The following is a 17,870-nucleotide window of genomic DNA, read 5'->3' as shown; positions in this document are numbered from 1 at the left end:
TGAGATAAGTCATGGAAAATATGTAAACATTATGAAAGTGACTGGTATTCTGTTATTAAAGTGGCCAGTGATTTCAAGTCGACAGTATGTATTTAGGCCAGCAGCCTCTAACGGGCTAGTGGTGGCTATTTAACAGTCTGCTCCCTCTGCTGTTTTCTGAAGTCCACGATCATCTCCTTTGTTTTCTTGACATTTAGTGACAGGTTATTTTTCTGGCACCACACTCTGAGGGCCCTCACCTCCTCCCTGTAGGCTGTCTTATAATTTTTGGTAATCCGGCCTACTACTGTTGTGTCGTCTGCAAACTTGATGATTGAGTTGGAGACATGCGTGGCCATGCAGTCATGGGTGAACAGGGAATACAGGAGGGGGCTGAGCACGCACCCCTGTGTTGAGGATCAGCGAAGTGGAGGTGTTGTTTCCTACCTTCACCACCTGGGGGCGGCCCGTCAGGAAGTCTAGGGGACATTTGCATAGGGTGAGGTTCAGACCCAGGACCCTGAGTTTAACCCTGAGCTTGGAGGGTACTATGGTGTAGAATGCTGAGCTACAGTCAATGAACAGCATTCTTACATAGGTATTCCTCTTGTCCAGATGGGATAGGGCAGTGTGCAGTGTGATGGTGATTGCATCATCTGTGGATCTATTAGGGCTGTAAGCAAATTGAAGTGGGTCTAGGGTGTCAGGTAAGGTAGAGGTGATATGATCCCAGGCACAGGCCTGGATGTGACATCCAAAAGCCCATTTTTCCATCCATTCCCATATCTATTTAAAGTTAAAGTCGAAAATGGCTCTACAAGTCCTAACCTAACCTTAACCTTTACCTTAACCATTTTAAATGTAAAATTCAATGGGTTAGGGACATACCGAGGAACCAAGATAGCACTGACCGAATCACAACCGGTTTCCGCTAAAAAAAAAATTGTATTTGTAAAATGGCTATATCGTTAATATTCATGAAAACAAAACATTTATGTTTGGTCTTAATTTAAGGTTAGGGTTAGGTATAAGGTTAGCAGTGTGGTTTAGGGTTGATTTTAAAATCTAATTGTACGAAGTTACAAACAAGTAACCTAGTGATTAGAGCGTTGGACTAGTAACCGAAAGGTTGCAAGATCTATTCCCGAGTTGACAATGTAAAAAATCTGTCATTCTGTCCCTGAACAAGGCATAACTGTTCCTAGGCTGTCATTGAAAATAAGTATTTGTTCTTAACTGACTTGCCTGGTTAAATAAAGATACAATTAAAATAAATTAAAAAGTTAAATTGTCGAAAAGGGCGGGGTTTACGACTTTGTGTATTTGGTACGTCGTGACGACCGCTCAACAATCACAACACTTCGATCAGTAAAGTGTAATGGATTTACACTCCAGTCCAGCTGGTGGCGGTAATGCGCCTTTTGGTTGTCAACCGCCATTTCAAAATCACAAAACATGAAGAAGAAGAACTTTGAGCTGTCGCTCAGACGGAGAGGATATAGTTTCATGTTTTTGGAGCTCAACATTGACAAAAATGCTCATTTGAAACATAAATTATTCTTGCAAAGCTGAATGATAGTCTTTGGTAGCGTGCATATCTGGAAAAGGTGTTTGAGACGCTGATTGCATTGCACAGACAGCCGGCGGGGAAGAATGGCTGGAAGTGTTGTGTTAACTGGCTAACTGGCTAACGTTAGCACTAGCCAACTGACTGACTAGCTAGCTAAATCGCCACATTCGCTGCGCATGAACTCATTGCATTGGGATTTATTAGGACTGGAAATATATATATGTTTTTTTGTGGATACAGGAAGAACTTTCCAGTCCACACGACCATCGCGTCAAACCCGTAGTTCACGAACATGATCAAATTCATATACCGTATCAATGCATGAAGTCAAGATGAACAGGAAGAAGGACAAGGGATTTGAGAGCCCGCGGCCTTTTAAATTATAAGTCTTTTCTATGACCTTTGGCTTAGTTAGCTTTGCCCACACGTTTGTCCTTAAGTTATTACTTGGCACAGTATATAATACTGTATGTAGCGCCGTTATTCCTCAATGTGTTAACCTGTTATGTCATGTTTATTCCCACACGACTCACCAGGTTGTCTGCATCAACAACATCAACTTCCAAAGAAAGTCTGTGATTGTAAGTATATCGTAGTAAATATATTCGTTAACTATAGTTCCCCCAAGTACCAGCAATAAAATGCTAGTTATATCCCTGTTGTATCTGTAGAACCTAGCTGTAGGCTATATCCCTGTTGTATCTGTAGAACCTAGCTGTAGGCTATATCCCTGTTGTTGTATCTGTAGAACCCAGCTGTAGGCTATATCCCTGTTGTTGTATCTGTAGAACCTAGCTGTAGGCTATATCCCTGTTGTATCTGTAGAACCCAGCTGTAGGCTATATCCCTGTTGTTGTATCTGTAGAACCCAGCTGTAGGCTATATCCCTGTTGTTGTATGTGTAGAACCTAGCTGTAGGCTATATCCCTGTTGTATCTGTAGAACCCAGCTGTAGGCTATATCCCTGTTGTATCTGTAGAACCTAGCTGTAGGCTATATCCCTGTTGTATGTGTAGAACCTAGCTGTAGGCTATATCCCTGTTGTATGTGTAGAACCCAGCTGTAGGCTATATCCCTGTTGTTGTATCCGTAGAACCTAGCCACATGACTGAGAACCAAACATATTTCTACTGTGAGACATTGAAAACAACAGTAGAAATATGTGTAGTCTTAGTCATTTGGCCGTGTAGAACCAGTCTAGTTTCTCATCCATGTCAACGGACACACCCCTCTATTTGACAGGGCTTTGTGGAGCTGACCATCTTCCCAACTGTGGTCAACCTGAACCGGATCAAACTCAACAGCAAGCAGTGCAGGATCTACAGGGTCCGGGTCAATGACCTCGAAGCACCATTCATTTACAATGACCCTACTCTAGAGGTCTGCCACCACGAGTCCAAGCAGTAAGTCCTCATACACACACGGTCAGGTATTCATAACTCTCCATGAAGGAAACAGAAAACAACAGTACATCTCCAACAGTACATCTCCATCCTCCAGTACATCTCCATCCTCCAGTACATCTCCAACAGTACATCTCCATCAGTACATCTCCATCCTCCAGTACATCTCCATCCTCCAGTACATCTCCAACAGTACATCTCCATCCTCCAGTACATATCCAACAGTACATCTCCATCCTCCAGTACATCTCCATCCTCCAGTACATCTCCATCCTCCAGTACATCTCCATCCTCCAGTACATCTCCATCCTCCAGTACATCTCCATCCTCCAGTACATCTCCATCCTCCAGTACATCTCCATCCTCCAGTACATCTCCATCAGTACATCTCCATCCTCCAGTACATCTCCATCAGTACATCTCCATCCTCCAGTACATCTCCATCCTCCAGTACATCTCCAACAGTACATCTCCATCCTCCAGTACATCTCCATCCTCCAGTACATCTCCAACAGTACATCTCCATCCTCCAGTACATCTCCATCCTCCAGTACATCTCCATCCTCCAGTACATCTCCATCCTCCAGTACATCTCCATCCTCCAGTACATCTCCATCCTCCAGTACATCTCCATCAGTACATCTCCATCCTCCAGTACATCTCCAACAGTACATCTCCATCCTCCAGTACATCTCCATCAGTACATCGCCATCCAACAGTACATCGCCATCCAACAGTACATCTCCATCCTCCAGTACATCTCCATCCTCCAGTACATCTCCAACAGTACATCTCCATCCTCCAGTACATCTCCAACAGTACATCTCCATCCTCCAATGTTCTCCTTGGTTCTTTCTGATGTTTTCACCCGAAACAATGACTGGGATGTGTGGTTGTTTTAGCTACCTTAGTGGAAGGCACACTAAGTTGCTCTGGATAAGAGTTCCTGCTAAATGACATAAATGTGTGTAAAGTCGAGTGAGGAGGACAGGAGGAATCAAGGAGAAGACTTGAGATTCACCCCCTTGTATTACACAACTACTTTCAGAACACTGACCTGCAGTAAGTCCTCACCTCCTCCTCCTCTCTGCCCTGTCCCTTACAGGAGGAACCTGAACTATTTCTCCAGTGCCTACACAGCAGCAGTCAGTGCTGTGGACCCAGATGCAGGACACGGCGAGCTGGTCATCAAAGTCCCCTCGGAGCTGTGGAAGCAAGGAGACGGTAAATACAGGACCTCGTCTTGTTCCAGTCAAATGTCGTCTCTGAATCGGGTTCATCTACGTTATGACCTTCTTTGGGGAATGACTGACCTCGTCTTGTTCCAGTCAAATGTCGTCTCTGAATCGGGTTCATCTACATTATGACCTTCTTTGGGGAATGACTGACCTCGTCTTGTTCCAGTCAAATGTCGTCTCTGAATCGGGTTCATCTACGTTATGACCTTTGGTGAATGACTGACCGTTGCATCTGTCTTGAGTCTTGAGTCTTGAGTCTTGAGTCTTGAGTCTTGAGTCTTGGGTCTTGAGTCTTGAGTCTTGAGTCTTGGAACTTGAGTCTTGAGTCTTGGAACTTGAGTCTTGAGTCTTGAGTCTTGAGTCTTGAGTCTTGAGTCTTGAGTCTTGGGTCTTGGGTCTTGAGTCTTGAGTCTTGGGTCTTGAGTCTTGAGTCTTGAGTCTTGGGTCTTGGGTCTTGAGTCTTGAGTCTTGGGTCTTGAGTCTTGAGTCTTGGAACTTGAGTCTTGGAACTTGAGTCTTGAGTCTTGAGTCTTGGGACTTGAGTCTTGGGACTTGAGTCTTGGGACTTGGGACTTGAGACTTGGAACTTGAGTCTTGGAACTTGAGACTTGGTACTTGAGTCTTGGAACTTGGAACTTGGAACCTGGAACTTGGAACCTGGAACTTGGAACCTGGAACTTGGGACTTGGTACTTGGGACTTGAGACTTGGTACTTGGTACTTGGGACTTGAGTCTTGGGTCTGTAGTTTGACTATAAAGGTTCAAGGCGTATTCTGATAGCCCGGTTGGTCCTCGATCTGTTTATAGAGTACCAACACACCAGGAACCAGGCTAATGTCCTGCGATGCTCTCAGCTTAATGCATATAGCATCAGGAAGCTTTAAAGTATTGTTTATGTACAATTGAACTTAGTGCCCTGTAAATAAATGACTGTTTCTATGTCTTCAGAAATGAATGTGCTGAAGGTGTACATAGAGTTCTCTCTGGACCAGCCTAAAGGAGGCCTTCACTTTGTGGTGCCTGACGTAGAGGGGAGCATGGCTGAGAGAGGAGCACACGTCTTCTCCTTCGGATACCAGAACTCCACGAGGTGGGGAGGGAGACATTGATTGATGTCATATTGAGACTTTTATTCTCTGTGCTGTCTAGGCTGGCCTGGTGTATCTCTCTGTCATAATCTCCCTCTCTTTCTCCCCTATCTTCTCTTTCTCTCTGTCATTCTCTCTCTCCCGGTTCTATGTCTCTCTCTGTCATTCTCTCTACTCTCTCTCTCCCTGTTCTGTCTCTCGGTTGTTCTCTCTCTCCGTTTTCTCTCTGTCATTCTCTCTTTGTCATTCTCTATCTCTCTCTCCATGTTCTCTGTCTCTCTGTCATTCTCTCTCTCCTTTCTCTCTGTCATTATCTCTCTCTCTCTGTCATTCTCTCTCTCTCTCCCTATTCTCGGTCTCTCTCCCTATTCTCGGTCTCTCTCTGTCATTCTCTCTCCTTTCTCTCTGTCATTCTCTCTTTCCTTTCTCTCTGTCATTCTCTCTCTCCTTTCTCTCTGTCATCCTCTCTCTCCTTTCTCTCTCATTCTCTCTACTCTCTGTCATTCTCTCTACTCTGTCATTCTCTATCCCTCTGTCATTTTCTATCTCTCTCTCTGTCATTCTCTCTACTCTCTGTCATTCATACTCTCTCTGTCATTCTCTCTCTCCTTTCTCTCTGTCATTCTCTCTACTCTCGCTTTCCCTCTCATTCTCCTCTATGTAATACTATCAGATATGTTGTCACAAGCCTCATCCTTCCTTGCTCCTTGACTCTACTTACACTCTGGTCCACCGGTCTTCCTCTCCCAGGTTCTGGTTCCCCTGTGTGGACTCGTACTCTGAGCTGTGCACCTGGAAGCTGGAGTTCACAGTGGATGCCTCTATGGTAGCTGTGTCCTGTGGGGACTTGGTAGAGACTGTCTATACCCATGACATGAGGAAGAAGACCTTCCACTACGTCCTCCCCATCCCCACCGCTGCCTCCAACATCTCACTGTCTGTCGGGCCCTTTGAGATCCTGGTCGACCCCTACATGCATGAGGTACTGTGTGTGTGGAAAAGCATTGCTTTGAAACCCAGCATTACCCATCACAATGGATTTAGTTGATGCCCGTAGAGTAGTGTGTTCTGAAAGGAGAATGGATTTAGTAGAAGCCAGTAGGGTGTTCTGAAAGGAGAATGGATTTAGTAGAAACCAGTAGGGTGTTCTGAAAGGAGAATGGATTTAGTAGAAGCCAGTAGGGTGTTCTGAAAGGAGAATGGATTTAGTAGAAGCCAGTAGGGTGTTCTGAAAGGAGAATGGATTTAGTAGAAGCCAGTAGGGTGTTCTGAAAGGAGAATGGATTTAGTAGAAGCCAGTAGGGTGTTCTGAAAGGAGAATGGATTTAGTAGAAGCCAGTAGGGTGTTCTGAAAGGAGAATGGATTTAGTAGAAGCCAGTAGGGTGTTCTGAAAGGAGAATGGATTTAGTAGAAACCAGTAGGGTGTTCTGAAAGGAGAATGGATTTAGTAGAAGCCAGTAGGGTGTTCTGAAAGGAGAATGGATTTAGTAGAAACCAGTAGGGTGTTCTGAAAGGAGAATGGATTTAGTAGAAGCCAGTAGGGTGTTCTGAAAGGAGAATGGATTTAGTAGAAACCAGCAGGGTGTTCTGAAAGGAGAATAGATTTAGTAGAAGCCAGTAGGGTGTTCTGAAAGGAGAATGGATTTAGTAGAAGCCAGTAGGGTGTTCTGAAAGGAGAATATATTTAGTAGAAGCCAGTAGGGTGTTCTGAAAGGAGAATATATTTAGTAGAAGCCAGTAGGGTGTTCTGAAAGGAGAATGGATTTAGTAGAAGCCCATAGAGTTCTGAAAGGAGAATATATTTAGTAGAAGCCAGTAGGGTGTTCTGAAAGGAGAATGGATTTAGTAGAAGCCCATAGAGTTCTGAAAGGAGAATGGATTTAGTAGAAGCCCATAGAGTTCTGAAAGGAGAATGGATTTAGTAGAAGCCCATAGAGTTCTGAAAGGATAATTGATTTAGTAGAAGCCCATAGAGTTCTGAAAGGAGAATGGATTTAGTAGAAGCCAGTAGGGTGTTGTGAAAGGAGAATGGATTTAGTAGAAGCCAGTAGGGTGTTCTGAAAGGAGAATGGATTTAGTAGAAGCCAGTAGGGTGTTCTGAAAGGAGAATTGATTTAGTAGAAGCCAGTAGGGTGTTCTGAAAGGAGAATAGATTTAGTAGAAGCCAGTAAGGTGTTCTGAATGGATTTAGTAGAAGCCAGTAGGGTGTTCTGAATGGATTTAGTAGGAGCCAGTAGGGTGTTCTGAATGGATTTAGTAGAAGCCAGTAGGGTGTTCTGAAAGGAGAATGGATTTAGTAGAAGCCAGTAAGGTGTTCTGAATGGATTTAGTAGAAGCCAGTAGGGTGTTCTGAATGGATTTAGTAGAAGCCAGTAGGGTGTTCTGAATGGATTTAGTAGAAGCCCGTAGGGTGTTCTGAATGGAGAATGGATTTAGTAGAAGCCAGTAGGGTGTTGTGAAAGGAGAATGGATTTAGTAGAAGCCAGTAGGGTGTTCTGAAAGGAGAATGGATTTAGTAGAAGCCAGTAGGGTGTTCTGAAAGGAGAATGGATTTAGTAGAAGCCAGTAGGGTGTTCTGAATGGATTTAGTAGAAGCCAGTAGGGTGTTCTGAAAGGAGAATGGATTTAGTAGAAGCCAGTAGGGTGTTCTGAAAGGAGAATGGATTTAGTAGAAGCCAGTAGGGTGTTCTGAATGGATTTAGTAGAAGCCAGTAGGGTGTTCTGAATGGATTTAGTAGAAGCCAGTAGGGTGTTCTGAATGGATTTAGTAGAAGCCCGTAGAGGCAGGCAACCATGTAAGGTAAAATATGTTGACATATTTACACTGAGTGTACAAAACATTAGGAACACCTTCGTCGGGACATGGACTCTACAAGGTGTTGAAAGCGTTCCACAGGGATGCTGGCCTATGTTGACTCCAATGCTTCCCACAGTTTTGTCAAGTTGGCTGGATGTCCTTTAGGTGGTGGACCATTCTTCTTGATCCACACGGGAAACTGTTGTGTGTGAAAAACCCAGCAGCGTTGCAGTTCTTGACACAAATCGGTGCGCCTGGCACCTACTACCATACCCTGTTCAAAGGAACTTAAATATTTTGTCTTGCCCTTTCACCCTCTGAATGACACACACACACAATCCATGTCTCTATTTGTCTCAAGGCTTAAAAATCCTTCTTTAACCCCGTCTCCTCCCCTTCATCTACACTGATTGAAGTGGATTAAACAAAGTGACATCAATAAGGGATCATATCTTTCACCTGGATTCACCTGGTCAGTCTATGTCATGGAACTAGCAGGTGTTCTTAATGTTTTGTCCACTCAGTGTATATTTAAGCAGATTTCCTTTCCACCTACGACCACTAGGTGGAGAATTACTCATTATACTGTGTAAATTGAAGCAGCGTCAAGGGTGTGTGAATCAGTCTAGGAAACTCCGCGTGCGATGCTGACATATTGTCCAAGATGGTTTCTCTCCAAATATACGTTTGGAGAGAATAGAATACAACAGAAACAGAATAAGTGTATTCCCCCCCCCCCCTCGCTCGTCGGTAACCTAGGAGCTCGTCGGTAACCTAGGAGCTCGTCGGTAACCTAGGAGCTCGTCGGTGTTACTTGGATTTGTTTCCTAAGAACTGCGTGGTAACTGTGGGTTCTTATCCAGATTTCTAGAAGTCAAGTACAGAGAGATTATTGAAATGATATTTCATCATCGTATTCAGTACCAGGCATAAATTGAGCAAAGCTTTGGCATAGCTGAGAGTGTCTCAGAGGGAACCTCTGTAGTGTTGCTGCGTTGACACCTGTTTAAAGATATGTTCCCCTTTTCCCAGGTCACCCACTTCTGTTTACCCCAGCTCCTGCCACTGTTGAAACACTCCATGTCCTACCTGCATGAGATCTTTGAGTTCTACGAGGAGATCCTGACCTGTCGCTATCCTTACTCCTGCTTCAAGACTGTGTTTGTGGACGAGGCCTACGTCCAGGTGTCCTCCTACGCGTCGATGAGCATCTTCAGGTGGCTACAGTCTCTTGTGTCTAGTCCTGATGCCGTTCTTCATGTGGCTTTTACTCTCCCATCAACAACACATTTTTACTTCGGAACGATGTTGCACAACGTTTGGATGTTTACATTGTATTGTGGAAACTTCTCACTTTGTTTTAACTTTTTACATTTTCCCACGAGTTTGTCACTGAAAATGATTTCGATTAGGAGGTCCAATTAAATTCTGATTTATTACGTCAATATTTACTCGGTTAAGACCTGCACCTCAGGTGCTTTTGCAGTTTCCCTCGGTGACAAAGAACAGCTCTCCTCAACCATTCACTTCTCACTTTCACTTTTCATAATGCTGACTTGTTTTGGCACAAGTCAAGCTGAACATGGTTTTTCTTCTCCCTTACCCCCTCTCGCTTATCCCGCTCTCTCTTCCCCTCTCCCTTACCCCCTCTCCTTTATCCCTCTCTCTCGCCTGTCTCTCTCCATTACCCCCTCTCCCTCATCCCTCTCTCTCTTGCCCTTCTCTCTCTTCCCCTCTCCCTTACCCCCTCTCCCTCATCCCTCTCTCTCTCTTGCCCTTCTCTCTCTTCCCCTCTCCCTTACCCCCTCTCCCTCATCCCTCTCTCTCTCTTGCCCTTCTCTCTCTTCCCCTCTCCATTACCCCCTCTCCCTTATCCCTCTCTCTCCCTTACCCCCTCTCCCTTACCCCCTCTCCCTTACCCCCTCTCCCTTACCCCCTCTCCCTTACCCCCTCTCCCTTACCCCCTCTCCCTTACCCCCTCTCCCTTACCCCCTCTCCCTTACCCCCTCTCCCTTATCCCTCTCTCTCGCCCGTCTCTCTCCCTTACCCGTCTCTTCCTCTCTCCTCTCAGTACTAATCTGCTCCACAGTGCCATGATCATAGACCAGACCCCCCTGACCAGACAGTGTTTAGCTCAGGCCCTGGCCCAGCAGTTCTTTGGCTGCTTCATCTCCAGGATGTCATGGTGAGTAACGTACTGAGTAATACCTGACGGAATATAGTGGAGTGGTGGAGCGGCCTACAGACACCACACACACACACACTCTCTCACACACACACTCTCTCTCACACACACACTCTCTCTCACACACACACTCTCTCTCACACACACACTCTCTCTCACACACACACTCTCTCACACACACACACTCTCTCACACACACACACACACTCTCTCACACACACACGTCAAACGTAAGAAGCACTCCTGGTTCAACCTAGGAGCTCGTCGGTAACCTAGGAGCTCGTCGGTAACCTAGGAGCTCGTCGGTGGCCTTGGAGCTCGTTGGTGACCTAGGAGCTCGTCGGTGACCTAGGAGCTCGTCGCTAACCTAGGAGCTCGTCGGTGACCTAGGAGCTCGTCTGTGACCTAGGAGCTCGTCTGTGACCTAGGAGCTCGTCGGTGACCTAGGAGCTCGTCGGTGACCTAGGAGCTCGTCGGTGACCTAGGAGCTCGTCGGTGACCTAGGAGGGTAACCTAGGAGGGTAACCTAGGAGCTCGTCGGTGGCCTAGGAGCTCGTCGGTGGCCTAGGAGCTCTTCGGTGGCCTAGGAGCTCGTCGGTAACCTAGGAGCTCGTCGGTAACCTAGGAGCTCGTCTGTGGCCTTGGAGCTCGTCGTGGCCTAGGAGCTCGTCGGTAACCTAGGAGCTCGTCGGTAACCTAGGAGCTCATCGGTGTTATTTGGATTTGTTTCCTAAGAACAGCGTGGTAACTGTGGGTTCTTATCCAGATTTCTAGAAGTCAAGTACAGAGAGATTATTGAAATTATATTTCATCATCGTATTTAGTACCAGGCATAAATTGAGCAAAGCTTTGGCATAGCTGAGAGTGTCTCAGTATGATGAATCTGTGTATGTGTTTGGCAACGTGTCTACAGCTGGGGGGGGGCTCTTGGCAAAAGTGCTGCTGCTGTCAGTTGGGGAGGCTGAGGTTTCACGACGTCTTCAAAGGATCACTGCAAACAATGGACCCCCTGTCTTATTAAGTGGTTGAAACTAAGTCAGATGTGGAAGCTCCACTTAGTCTTATTTATTTTTCTTGTAGAAAAAAGCCCCAGTTGTGTAAGACCTCGGAGGAGTCGAACAGGCCTTTCTCTTTTTTGATACGAAATACCCGTCAACCTGCTTGCAATTCATCTTGTGGTTTCATTTCTTTTCAAGCCTGTAATTGAAGTCAGCTTGTTTTCTGAAACTGCGCTCGTATCCAGCTTGTAAAGAGAGGTTTAGCACTTTCTGTGTGTTACAGATTTTCACATGATTTCATCTCATTACGTGAAGCTACGGCCAGTATTCATTAAATTAGTCTGAGTTAAAAACCACCATGGTTGAATAAAGTATATTGTTTCTCTCTCTGTGTGTGCGTGTGTGTGTGTGTGTGTGCGTGTGTGTGTGTGTGTGTGCGTGTGTGTGCGTGTGTGTGTCTGTACGTGCGTGTGTGTGTCTGTACGTGCGTGTGTGTGTCTGTACGTGCGTGTGTGTGTCTGTACGTGCGTGTGTGTGTCTGTACGTGCGTGTGTGTGTCTGTACGTGCGTGTGTGTCTGTACGTGCGTGTGTGTCTGTACGTGCGTGTGTGTGTGTGTGCGTGTGCGTGCGTGCGCGCGTGCATGTGTGCAATAAAAGGTAAGTTAGTAAAGGCCTGCCAAACGGGTTAAAATGAAGTCATTGTGTGTCGTCTGGCCCGATCGCCTTACCTGTTGTCTGGTCTGTGTTCTGTAGGGCTGATGAGTGGGTGCTGAAGGGGATCTCTGGCTACATCTATGGTCTGTATCTGAAGAAGACCTTTGGAGTGAACCAGTACCGCCACTGGATCAAAGAGGTAGGGGGTGGAACCAGTACCTCCACTGGGTCAAAGAGGTAGGGGGTGGAACCAGTACCTCCACTGGGTCAAAGAGGTAGGGGGTGGAACCAGTACCTCCACTGGGTCAAAGAGGTAGGGGGTGGAACCAGTACCGCCTTTGGATCAAAGAGTTAGGGGGTGGAACCAGTACCTCCACTGGGTCAAAGAGGTAGGGAGTGGAACCAGTACCGCCATTGGATCAAAGAGGTAGGGAGTGGAACCAGTACCTCCACTGGGTCAGAGAGGTAGGGAGTGGAACCAGTACCTCCACTGGATCAGAGAGGTAGGGAGTGGAACCAGTACCTCCACTGGATCAGAGAGGTAGGGAGTGGAACCAGTACTGCCATTGGATCAGAGAGGTAGGGAGTGGAACCAGTACCGCCATTGGATCAAAGAGGTAGGGAGTGGAACCAGTACTGCCATTCGATCAAAGAGGTAGGGGGTGGAAGCAGTACCGCCTTTGGATCAAAGAGGTAGGGGGTGGAACCAGTACTGCCATTGGATCAAAGAGGTAGGGAGTGGAACCAGTACCGCCTTTGGATCAAAGAGGTAGGGGGTGGAACCAGTACTGCCATTGGATCAAAGAGGTAGGGGGTGGAACCAGTACTGCCTTTGGATCAAAGAGGTAGGGGGTGGAACCAGTACTGCCTTTGGATCAAAGAGGTAGGGAGTGGAACCAGTACCGCCTTTGGATCAAAGAGGTAGGGGGTGGAACCAGTACTGCCATTGGATCAAAGAGGTAGGGGGTGGAAGCAGTACCGCCATTGGATCAAAGAGGTAGGTGGTGGAACCAGTACCTCCACTGGGTCAAAGAGGTAGGGAGTGGAACCAGTACCTCCACTGGATTTAGAGACACTGCATCTCAGTGCAAGAGGCGTCACTGCAGTCCCTGGTTCGAATCCAGGCTGTATCACATCCAGCTGTGATTGGGAGTCCCACAGGGCGGCGCACAATTGGCCCAGCATCGTTAGGGTTTGGCCGTGTTAGGCTGTCATTGTAAATAAGAATTTGTTCTTAACTGACTTGCCTCGTTAAATAGAAAATATACTGGTTATGCTGGTCCCACTGCTAAATAAACACACAACTATATTGGTTATGCTGGTCCCACTGCTAAATGAACACATGGCTATATTGGTTATGCTGGTCCCACTGCTAAATGAACACACAACTATATTGGTTATGCTGGTCCCACTGCTAAATAAACACACAACTATATTGGTTATGCTGGTCCCACTGCTAAATGAACACACAACTATATTGGTTATGCTGGTCCCACTGCTAAATGAACACACAACTATATTGGTTATGCTGGTCCCACTGCTAAATGAACACATGGCTATATTGGTTATGCTGGTCACATTCTGCTAAATAAACACACAACTATATTGGTTATGCTGGTCCCACTCTGCTAAATAAACACACAACTATATTGGTTATGCTGGTCCCACTGCTAAATGAACACATGGCTATATTGGTTATGCTGGTCACATTCTGCTAAATAAACACACAACTATATTGGTTATGCTGGTCCCACTCTGCTAAATAAACACACAACTATACTGGTTATGCTGGTCCCACTCTGCTAAATGAACACATGTCTATGTCTGGTTATGCTGGTCCCACTGCTAAATCAACACATTAATATACTGCTAAATAAACACACAACTATATTGGTTATGCTGGTCCCATTCTGCTAAATGAACACATGACTGACTATATGAAGTGTGATTTTTCTCTCAGGAACTGGACAAGATGGTGGAGTACGAGCTGAAGATGGGAGGAGTTCTCTTACACCCGACCTTCGGCGGAGGCAAAGACAAGGACAAGTGAGAGCAGCTCCCTGTTGGTTCCGAATGGTCATTTAACATGGCTCATGTATTGCATGAGAACCACCTACTTTCAGTGTCAACACACTTTGATACGTGGCTCCAATGAGGCTGATGAATCTGTTTTTTAAACTGGGTGGTTCGACCCCTGAATGCTGATTGGCTGACCCGTATCCCACGGGTTTGCCAAAACGTGTATTTTTCCTGCTCTAATTACGTTGCTGTCCAGTTTATAATAGCAATAAGGCACCTCGGTGGTTTGTGGTATATGACCAATATACCACGGCTGTGTCCAGGCTCTCCGCGATGCGTTGTGGTCAAGAGCAGCCCTTAGCCGTGGTATATTGGCCGTATACCACACCCCCTCGTGCCTTATTGCTTAAATCACCTCTTACTTTCAGTGTCAACACACTTTGATTTGTGGCTCCAATGAGGCTGATGAATGTGTTGTCTGTTCTACCAGTCGAAAACCACCTAGTAGCGAGTAAATGACAGGTTAGACATTCCTGTTGCTACTGCTGTTGAGGGTGTTGGTCTATAAACCTGTATCTCTCACAGAGAAGTGGTGTTCTAGGTTTTAATTAAAAAACGCATATGCCGATGTAAAGATTTCCATCTCCCAACGCTGCCGGAGAGTAAAACAACAAGTGAAGAGTGGAGTTTATTCATTCCAGCCCAATAAACCGCTGGCACACTCTCAAGTGTTTGTCATAAATCAGACCTCTTTCTCTCGCTCCTTGAGTGGGCTTGGAGAGCTATCGACACGTTATGCCAACACGTACGCCTGTCTGTGTACCGCCTGTCAATGACTTGGCTAGTAACTTCACGTTGTAGTTTATCTTAAAGTTGCTACAGTTTACAAGCTGAGGAGAAGGAGGGAAGATGGAATGAGTTGTTGTTGAGAAGTAGATTTTATTTTCTGATTTTAATCTTCCTCTCTCTCTTTCTCCCCCCCCTCTCATCTCTCTCTCCTCGTCCCTCACTCTCTCCCTCTCATCTCTCTCTTTCTCCCTCCCTTCCCATCTCTCTTTCTCCTCATCCCTCACTCTCTCCCCCCTCCTCTCTCCCTCTCTCCTCTCTCTCTCCTCTCTCTTCCTCCCTACTCTCCCTCTCTCCCCCCTCTCATCTCTCTTTCTCCTCATCCCTTACTCTCTCCCCCCTCCCTCCCTCTCGTCTCTCTCTCTCTCTCTCCCTCTCTTAGCCCTACCCCTCACCTCCACTTCTCCATCAAGCACCCTCACACCCTGTCCTGGAAGTACTATAAGATGTTCCAGTGTAAAGCCCACCTGGTCATGAGGCTCATTGAGAACAGGATCAGCATGGAGTTCATGCTGCAGGTGAGCGATCTTATAATCAATTTAATAATCCATCCATCATCTAGTATGCAGGCTGGTTCTGGTAAACATCTGGCCACACGTGAAGTCTAGTTGTTTAAACACTAATACCTACAGGGATTCAACACTGGAGTTTATTAATACTACACTACAATGCAGAGTCTGGGTCATTCCAGTTCAACTACTACTTTCATGGAGGAAAGCATTTTCAATCCTCAAATCCTCGGATCCCAGCTCTCCATCAGATCCCAGCTCTCCATCAGATCCCAGCACTCCATCAGATCCCAGCTCTCCATCAGATCCCAGCACTCCATCATATCCCAGCACTCCATCATATCCCAGCACTCCATCATATCCCAGCACTCCATCATATCCCAGCACTCCATCATATCCCAGCACTCCATCATATCCCAGCACTCCATCATATCCCAGCACTCCATCATATCCCAGCACTCCATCATATCCCAGCACTCCATCAGATCCCAGCACTCCATCAGATCCCAGCACTCCATCAGATCCCAGCACTCCATCATATCCCAGCACTCCATCAGATCCCAGCACTCCATGATATCCCAGCACTCCATCAGATCCCAGCACTCCATCAGATCCCAGCACTCCATCAGATCCCAGCACTCCATCAGATCCCAGCACTCCATGATATCCCAGCACTCCATCAGATCCCAGCACTCCATCAGATCCCAGCACTCCATCATATTCCAGCACTCCATCATATTCCAGCACTCCATCATATTCCAGCACTCCATCATATCCCAGCACTCCATCAGATCCCAGCACTCCATCAGATCCCAGCACTCCATCAGATCCCAGCACTCCATCAGATCCCAGCACTCCATCAGATCCCAGCACTCCATCAGATCCCAGCACTCCATCATATCCCAGCACTCCATCATATCCCAGCACTCCATCATATCCCAGCACTCCATCATATCCCAGCACTCCATCATATCCCAGCACTCCATCAGACCCCAGCACTCCATCAGACCCCAGCACTCCATCAGACCCCAGCACTCCATCAGACCCCAGCACTCCATCAGACCCCAGCACTCCATCAGACCCCAGCACTCCATCAGACCCCAGCACTCCATCAGACCCCAGCACTCCATCAGACCCCAGCACTCCATCAGATCCCAGCACTCCATCAGATCCCAGCACTCCATCACTCCATCGGATCCCAGCACTCCATCATATCCCAGCACTCCATCATATCCCAGCACTCCATCATATCCCAGCACTCCATCATATCCCAGCACTCCATCATATCCCAGCACTCCATCATATCCCAGCACTCCATCATATCCCAGCACTCCATCATATCCCAGCACTCCATCATATCCCAGCACTCCATCATATCCCAGCACTCTATCATATCCCAGCACTCCATCAGACCCCAGCACTCCATCAGATCCCAGCACTCCATCAGATCCCAGCACTCCATCATATGCTGGCACTCCATCAGATGCTGGCACTCCATCATATCCCAGCACTCCATCATATTCCAGCACTCCATCATATTCCAGCACTCCATCATATCCCAGCACTCCATCATATCCCAGCACTCCATCAGATCCCAGCACTCCATCATATCCCAGCACTCCATCATATTCCAGCACTCCATCATATTCTAGCACTCCATCATATCCCAGCTCTCCATCAGATCCCAGCACTCCATCATATTCCAGCACTCCATCATATCCCAGCACTCCATCATATCCCAGCACTCCATCATATCCCAGCACTCCATCAGACCCCAGCACTCCATCATATTCCAGCACTCCATCATATTCCAGCACTCCATCATATTCCAGCACTCCCATCAGACCCCAGCACTCCATCAGACCCCAGCACTCCATCAGACCCCAGCACTCCATCAGACCCCAGCACTCCATCAGACCCCAGCACTCCATCAGACCCCAGCACTCCATCAGACCCCAGCACTCCATCAGACCCCAGCACTCCATCAGACCCCAGCACTCCATCATATCCCAGCACTCCATCATATCCCAGCACTCCATCATATCCCAGCACTCCATCATATCCCAGCACTCCATCATATCCCAGCACTCCATCATATCCCAGCACTCCATCATATCCCAGCACTCCATCATATCCCAGCACTCCATCATATCCCAGCACTCCATCATATCCCAGCACTCCATCATATCCCAGCACTCCATCATATCCCAGCACTCCATCATATCCCAGCACTCCATCAGACCCCAGCACTCCATCATATTCCAGCACTCCATCATATTCCAGCACTCCATCATATTCCAGCACTCCATCATATTCCAGCACTCCATCATATCCCAGCACTCCATCATATCCCAGCACTCCATCATATCCCAGCACTCCATCATATCCCAGCACTCCATCATATCCCAGCACTCCATCATATCCCAGCACTCCATCATATCCCAGCACTCCATCATATCCCAGCACTCCATCATATCCCAGCACTCCATCATATCCCAGCACTCCATCATATCCCAGCACTCCATCATATCCCAGCACTCCATCATATCCCAGCACTCCATCATATCCCAGCACTCCATCAT

At 46.9% G+C, this 17,870-nt stretch overlaps 1 protein-coding gene across 3 annotated transcripts in view; it reads left to right on the top strand.

Annotated features, from left to right (window-relative positions):
* Positions 1-1,325: 1,325 nt before the first annotated feature.
* LOC149984311 (transcription initiation factor TFIID subunit 2-like) overlaps positions 1,326-17,870 on the top strand; it is a 48,316-nt gene continuing 31,771 nt past the window's right edge. For 2 of the 3 annotated variants that reach the window (XR_016494946.1, XM_090230662.1), the window contains exons 1-11: positions 1,417-1,931; positions 2,076-2,130; positions 2,792-2,952; positions 4,058-4,176; positions 5,139-5,280; positions 6,029-6,260; positions 9,109-9,293; positions 10,148-10,261; positions 12,014-12,113; positions 13,875-13,960; positions 15,162-15,297. Coding sequence is in view for 2 of the 3 variants with exons in the window: in XM_090230662.1 (XP_090086788.1) it covers positions 1,867-1,931; positions 2,076-2,130; positions 2,792-2,952; positions 4,058-4,176; positions 5,139-5,280; positions 6,029-6,260; positions 9,109-9,293; positions 10,148-10,261; positions 12,014-12,113; positions 13,875-13,960; positions 15,162-15,297 (1,395 nt within the window). In the remaining variant the exon portion in view is untranslated. Of the gene's footprint in view, positions 1,932-2,075; positions 2,131-2,791; positions 2,953-4,057; positions 4,177-5,138; positions 5,281-6,028; positions 6,261-9,108; positions 9,294-10,147; positions 10,262-12,013; positions 12,114-13,874; positions 13,961-15,161; positions 15,298-17,870 lie in introns of all 3 variants that reach the window. The other variant, XM_090230661.1, reaches the window with a different exon arrangement.

Source organism: Oncorhynchus mykiss, chromosome 3 (assembly GCF_057628025.1).
Source record: "Oncorhynchus mykiss isolate SJ-2025 chromosome 3, ASM5762802v1, whole genome shotgun sequence".
NCBI classification, from domain to species: domain Eukaryota; kingdom Metazoa; phylum Chordata; class Actinopteri; order Salmoniformes; family Salmonidae; genus Oncorhynchus; species Oncorhynchus mykiss.
Note: the sequence above shows the minus strand (reverse complement) of the source record. Positions and strands in the feature narration are given on the sequence as shown.